Source organism: Penaeus vannamei, chromosome 26, assembly GCF_042767895.1.
Source record: "Penaeus vannamei isolate JL-2024 chromosome 26, ASM4276789v1, whole genome shotgun sequence".
Taxonomy (NCBI): Eukaryota; Metazoa; Arthropoda; class Malacostraca; order Decapoda; family Penaeidae; genus Penaeus; species Penaeus vannamei.
In genome coordinates, this window is record NC_091574.1 from 20,472,558 (window position 1) to 20,480,057 (window position 7,500).

General features: G+C 43.9%; 1 protein-coding gene across 1 annotated transcript in view; it reads right to left on the bottom strand.

The window, feature by feature from the left end:
* The window catches only part of LOC113822323 (uncharacterized), a gene marked incomplete at its 5' end in the record, with an annotated part of 28,210 nt that overhangs the window by 19,459 nt on the left and 1,251 nt on the right, over nucleotides 1–7,500 (bottom strand). The window contains 1 exon segment of the mRNA XM_070140109.1: nucleotides 7,448–7,500. This exon segment is cut by the window's right edge and continues 66 nt beyond it. Within this exon segment, the coding sequence (XP_069996210.1) occupies nucleotides 7,448–7,500 (53 nt within the window).

Consider the following 7,500-nt stretch of genomic DNA (forward strand, 5'->3'; position numbering starts at 1 on the left):
ACCCAATTTCCAATCTGTATCCCCTTTGCCATGCTTGTCAAAAGGATTAAAAACGATTGGTGCAGAGCAGCTAATCCAATCTAGTCATGACCTTTCATCTAAACCTCTATACGCTTTTCGAAAACATTTGTCCACAGAAAATATAATGTTGCACATAAGCAATGAAAAATACAGGAACACAGATGACAAAATAAAAATCTTTGATATTATATGATCTATATAAAGCAATTGACAGTGTTCCAGGGAAAAAAAATGTTCAAAGCTACCAGTTGATCTATTTTGGCTTCGAAATCATTTGAAAAAATAATATACAATTAGTGCAAATTAACGATAACGAAGTTTGAGATATGTCCAGGTGTTCATTTGGACATTCATTTAAATAATAGAAATAAATAGGAACACCTGACAACTACCCGTTGCCATGGAAACCCAAGCGACATGTGGCAACTCTTGGGTACCTGTGCGCATGCGCGTGACAAACGGGCAGGTGGGCACGAGTCACGGTCACTCTCTCTCACGACTCACGGAAGAAAAGGTAGCAACCTGAGCTGAAACTGATTTTAGAAAATCACTGCTGATCGGCGACCTGCAGGCCGCATCGCCGTCATCGGAAATTGAATATCTCCTCAGAATCAGCCTCAACCTCATACAGTTGAAAAGAATTGACGTGAGTAAAGGAATGTTAACCACAGAAGTACGTACTGTGCCGTGAACGAACAATAATGAGAATAAACGTACTCTCGAAATTTCATTATCTTTGAAATTATTATTAACTAAAATAAATAAAACTTACATTACTCTCCCTGTGTCTAAGATCCCTTTAAATATAAACAAACAATAAACTCTGAATTTCTGTTATTCTGAAGTTAATTCAATGAATAACTTTATACATATGAAGATACGATAGAATTGTCAGATCTTGTCAAGAATGAACCCGGGATTATAAATAAGTGTATAAAAGAAAACATTCAAATCATAAACAATTAAAGACTTTGAACAGTTTGATAAAGATGACTGATATAAATCTTTATTAGAAAGGACGACTTGATAAGAATTTGACAAAGTGGCGCCCGAACAGGGACATGACAACGAGAGTAATTGAGTGCTTAAATGATAGTGATTCTATAGTGACAAGTGGTGTGTAGTGTAATTTTTCAAGAATCTTTAGACTTTTCTTCAGAAAGCAAGATGTCTGCAGGAGTTTATGTAGAGGAGGCTAAGCTGATGGGGCTTGAGGACCCCATGGCTATTGTAGATTACGTGAGTAAACGTCAGGCTGAGGAGCGAGAAGAACGAGCGAGGCAGCGTGAACGTGAAAAGGAGGAAAGAGAAGAGCGGGACAGGCAGCGTGAACATGAGCTGAAAATGCAGCAGATGAAGATAGAGGAGGAGGAGAGGAATCGCCGGCATCAGCTGGAAATGGTTCGCGTGCAGACGGAGACGAACGGAGGCTCCCCTGCCCAGCCATCCACCTTGCCGCACATCAGGTTACCTGTATTTAAAGGTGAGCGTATTGAGCCCTATATTCACAGATTTGAAGATCTTGCAGAGCTCTATCAGTTCGACGAAGCCACAAAGAAACTTCATTTCCGGAGTCTATTTGAAGGGAAGCCCTTAGAAATCCTCCATCGTCTCGACGCAAGTGACAAGACGTACCTGTCGATGAAGTCAGCATTGATGAGGGCGTACGGGCGGACGGTCGACGAGGCAAAACTTCAGTTCAATCGTGCGATGATGCAAGACAAAGAAACTGCCGCTCAGGTCCTGGTTCGTTTGTCAGGCTACCTGGATCAATGGCTGGAGAAGGATGGGACGCCGAACACGAAGGAAGGTCTCAGAGATTTGGTGTTACGGTCTCAGCTGGAGAAGTCATGTCCTCAGGATCTCGTTGCCCAATTTAAGATTCACAAGACCAAGACAGCAGAGCAGATGGCTGATAAGGCGGATGCCCATTTTTCTGCCTTTGGGTATCATACGCGTAAGCAGTGAAAGAATCCAGTCTCTTCACTGGGTCATCAGCAGAGAAGGCAAGACTTACCTTTGCAGCAGCAGCAGCAGAAGTTACATCCCACCTTAACTCACAAGAATTCTCCGCAGTCGAAACCACAGCAACAACGTAAGTATCCTTGGCGTGCAGTGAATCAAGAAAGTCATGATTACAGGCAAAAAGGAGCAGCTGCCTCTGAGTGAAGAAGACCCATCACCCCAGTCTCCGGAAACGTCAGAGGTCAAACATCAAACAACCTGCGTGCACAACTTTTGACTATCTGCTATCTCCACGGATCCTGATAAGCAGAACTCTCTCCTTGTTAAGCCAGGGTCAGTAGGTGGTGTTCGGGTAAGTGTTCTCAGAGACAACGGTTCGTCAGGGTGTTGTGAAACAAAGGTATGTTCTTCCTCAACAATATACTGGGAGGAGGATTGCTATTAAAATGATTGATGGATCCCTTTGTTAATGTTCCAGAAGCAATCATACACGTAGGCAGTCCGTTCTTTACAGGAAAAATTACAGCAGCCGTGATGGTCAATCCAATATTCGACGTTATCATCGGAAACATCAAAGGAGTTAGAAATAGTTGTGGTGCTGATGCTGCAACGCACAGGTTGTCGCTATTACCAGAAGCATGGAGAAGAGGAAGGGAGAGCTTACTCCACTGACGTCGGTAAGTGACCTGATAAATTCTCAGGATATTGTACAGGAGCAGAAGAGCGACTCCTCATTAGAATCAGTGCGAAGGAAGCTGGCAGAGAAGTCTCTGAACAGGTCTTTTAATGAAGAAACCTGTTTCATCGAGAGGAATAAGAGGATCTACCGAAGGGTTCTGGCGTTAAATGGAGAGGAGCGTCTCCAGTTCGTCGTTCCAGCGAGGTATCGTCTTGCTGTTTTCCGGCTGGGTCACCACTCTGCTCTCGGAGGTCATATGGGTCAGAAAAAAACGCTTGACCGTATTCAGGCGGAGTTCTTTTGGCCTGGCATGGGTCAGGAGATATCAAGGTTAGTCCGCTCATGTGATATTTGTCAAAAGACCAGTGACCGCGGACGCATGAAACCTGCGCCATTGAAACCTATGCCGCTGATCTCCGAACCGTTCGAAAGAGTCGCCGTGGACATCGTGGGACCAATCCACCCGAGAGCGAGCGATGGATGTAAGTACATCCTCACACTCGTGGATTTCAGCACGAGGTGGCCAGAAGCAGTGCCGCTCAGAAATATAGATGCTGTCACCGTCGCCGAAGCCATGGTGGAAATCTTCTGCAGAATCGGTATTCCCAGGCAAGTGTTGAGTGATAGAGGGACATAATTTACCTCTGCAATGATGGAGGAAGTGCTCAGGCTATTGTCGATTAAGGGACTAAAAACAACTCCATATCATCGGATGTGTAATGGTCTCTGTGAGAGGTTTAATGGGACACTCAAAGATGCTCAAGAGGATGGCAGCAGAGCAGCCGAAGGAGTGGCCCCGCTATCTTGCACCACTTCTCTTTGCTTACAGGGAAGTTCCCCAAAGTTCTTTGAAGTTCTCGCCCTTTGAACTCGTTTATGGGAGAACAGTACGAGGACCTCTTCAGATTTTGCGTGAGCTGTGGGACGATAGTGGAGTAGACACCGAAGTCAAGACAACATACACTTACGTCATTGACCTGGCAAATCGTCTTCAGTCTACTTGCGATCTGGCTAAGCAAGAGTTGCTGAAAGCTCAGGAGACGCAGAAGGCATACTACGACAGGAAAGCAAAGTTACGTCTGTTCAAAGCTTGTGATAAATGCCTTATCCTCTTACCCACTTCTCATAATAGGTTACTAGCACAGTGGAAGGGCCCTTATGATGTGGATAAAGTGTCTAATCATAATTATTTAATACAAGTGGGAAATCAACAAAAACGATTCCACATAAACATGCTGAAGGAATACTTCACAACTGATACAGGATGTGCGTCCTATGTTGCTAGAGTTGTGGCGAAGCAAGACGCAACGCTTTGCATAACACGAGAAGGGGCCAGCAGTTGGTCTTTGCAACAGCAGCAGTATCTCTCGTATGTTAAAGCCTTCTTTTCGCAGAAAACCTCGAAACTCGGCAGTACTTCCACCACAGCGTACATCGGTGCCGCTGCAGTAATTCCAGAAAGCGAGTGTGACGACGGACCCGTCACTGCACAATCGTGGCAGACCGAGACCATCGACAATGTGAAAGTGAGTGACACCTTAGAACCAGAGGAAAGAAAACAGTTAAGATGCTTATTGAACCAATTTAGTTACATATTCTCTGATAGACCAAAGGTTGCAAGGGTTAATTACCATCATATCGAACTAACTAGCTCTAAAGTTGTGAGACAGAAACCTTATCCCATACCTGAGAGATTAGTGGACGCAGTAAAGAAAGAGATCGAGGATATGGCAGATGCGGGAATCATTGAAAAATCTACGTCCCCCTCCTGTAGCTATAGTGGTAGTGCAGAAAAAAGATGGTAGTGTGCGTATATGTGGAGACTATCGGAAAATAAACACTATTACAAAAACAGATGCAGAACCAATGTGTGACCAAAGAGCTATTTTCTCCAGACTGACTGAATCCAAGTTCTTTAGCAAACTCGATTTAACAAAAGGTTTTTTCCAGATACCTTTACACCCTGAGAGTCGAGAGGTCACAGCTTTTACCAGTCCTGCAGGTCTGTACCAGTTCAGAGTACTTCCGTTCGGACTCTCGAACTCGCCAGCTGTATTCAACAGGGTCATGAGACAAGTGTTGCAAGGCGTCGAAGGAGTGGAGGCATTCATTGACGATATTCTGGTTCACTCTTCTACGTTCGAGGAGCATCTGAAGATCCTTGAGGAGGTATTCCAGCGGTTACAGTGTGCAGTTGTCAAGCCAAGTAAGTGTGAAATTGGATTTAAAGAAGTGCAGTATCTTGGCCATACTTTAGGTGAGGGAAGGTGTAGCTGTCAGAACGACAAAATTAATATGATTAAAGATGCACCACGACCCACGACTAAGAAACAAGTACGATCTTTCTTGGGGCTGACGGGGTATTACCGTAGCCTTGTGCCTAACTTCGCAGTGTTAGCTCTCCCACTTTTTGACTTACTTAAGAAACACGCTCCGAATAAGATTCGCTGGGGAGATGAGCAGGAGGATGCTTTCAATTCACTGAAAAAATTGTTGTGTAAGCAGCCCATTCTTCAGTTGCCAAATTTTCAAAAACCTTTTATCCTTCGAACAGATGCTTCACAGGATGGTGTAGGAGCAGTTTTGATGCAGGAAACGGATGGTGAGATCAATCCCGTGGCCTTCCAAAGCCGCAAGTTAAAGTCCGCCGAGAGGAACTACAGTACGGTCGAGAAGGAACTGCTGGCAGTCGTCGACGGAATCAAAAAGTATTATTTCTACCTCTACGGAGACAAGTTCCTGCTGGAGACCGACCACATGCCTCTGGAGAGTCTGCGCACGTCGAAGAATGCGAACGCTCGTCTGATGCGCTGGGCAATGTATCTTCAGCAGTTCAACTTCGCCATCCGCTACATAAAAGGGAGTGCAAATGTTGGCGCCGATTTTCTCGTCTCGTGGAGAACTGGCAGGACTCGGAGGAATCTCTGCGCAGTGATCAGAGAGGAGCGCAGCTGTGTGATGGGACTAAGTGTATGAGCCGATGATGACAATTATTGCAAGTGCGTGTTTATCAAAGACTAATTAATCTAGAAATAGATTTAACGGAAGAACTTCTCTTCGTAAAGTTTTTTTTCACAAGTTCGCTTAATATTTTCTTCAGTACATTTTGATTGTATTTGAAAATTTGGAATACCTTAAGTTTATCCATGTTATTAAAGACTAATATTAACGGAAACTGAAGAGGGAAGTCTTCTTAATGATTATGTTTCGGAGGGGGCGAATGTCCAGGTGTTCATTTGGACATTCATTTAAATAATAGAAATAAATAGGAACACCTGACAACTACCCGTTGCCATGGAAACCCAAGCGACATGTGGCAACTCTTGGGTACCTGTGCGCATGCGCGTGACAAACGGGCAGGTGGGCACGAGTCACGTGCACTCTCTCTCACGACTCACGGAAGAAAAGGGAGCAACCTGAGCTGAAACTGATTTTAGAAAATCACTGCTGATCGGCGACCTGCAGGCCGCGTCGCCGTCATCGGAAATGGAATATCTCCTCAGCCTCAGCCTCATACAGTTGAAAATAATTGACGTGAGTAAAGGAATGTTAACCACAGAAGTACGTACCGTGCCGTGAACGAACAATAATGAAAAGAAACGTACTCTCGAAATTTCATTATCTTTGAAATTATTATTAACTAAAATAAATAAAACTTACATTACTCTCCCTGTGTCTAAGATCCCTTTAAATATAAACAAACAAACTCTGAATTTCTGTTATTCTGAAGTTAATTCAATGAATAACTTTATACATATGAAGATACGATAGAATTGTCAGATCTTGACAAGAATGAAACCGGGATTATAAATCAGTGTATAAAAGAAAACATGTAAATCATGAACAATTAAAGACTTTGAACATTTTGATAAAGATGACTGATATAAATCTTTATTAGAAAGGACGACTTTGATAAGAATTTGACAAGATATAACAAAGGTAGATTACTTTGTTCCACAAGGGTCAGTATTGGTACTATTTTTTCAATGTATATAAAAAACGTCACAATACATGAATGAAGGTGTGTTGGCTCAGCACGCAGATGGCGCTCAGCTTTTATTTGCTGATAATATAGAAAACATGGAAAAGTTGGTTAAAAAGGCTGAGCGTTTTTTAAATAAAGCAAAGAACTATTTTCTTCATTATGTAAAGGACTCGGTATATGTTTGTAGGCAATTCTCAAAACTCGCTCTTCCCCCTCCCCTCTCTCTCTCTCTCTCTTCCCCCCCTCTCTCTTTCTCTCTTTCCTCTCTCTCTCTCTCTCTCTTTCCTCCCCCCCCTCTCTCTCTCTTTCCTCCCCCCCCCTCTCTCTCTCTCTCTCTCTCTCTCTTTCTCTATCTCTTCCCTTTCTCTCACTCTCTCTCTGTCTCTCTCTTTCTCTCTCTCTGTCTCTCTGTCTCTGTCTCTCTGTCTCTCTGTCTCTCTCTCTCTGTCTCTCTGTCTCTGTCTCTCTGTCTCTGTCTCTCTGTCTCTCTCTCTCTGTCTCTCTCTCTGTCTCTCTCTGTCTCTCTCTCTGTCTCTCTCTGTCTCTCTCTGTCTCTCTCTGTCTCTCTCTGTCTCTCTCTGTCTCTCTCTCTCTCTCTCACACACACACACACACACACACACACACACACACTCCCCCTTCTCCCTCCCTCCCTCCCTCCCTCCCCACCCCCTATGAATGTTGTGTGTGTATGTTTGAATGTGTATGTACACTGTGTTTGAATGCAACTGTTTGTTTCCACATATTTCCCGAAACACGGTCTCCCTTTCCTTCCTGTTTTCCTCCTTAATTCATACCTTCTTCCTTGTCCTGACTCTGAATTTGGCAATGCTGGAATGGTCCGGCTTGA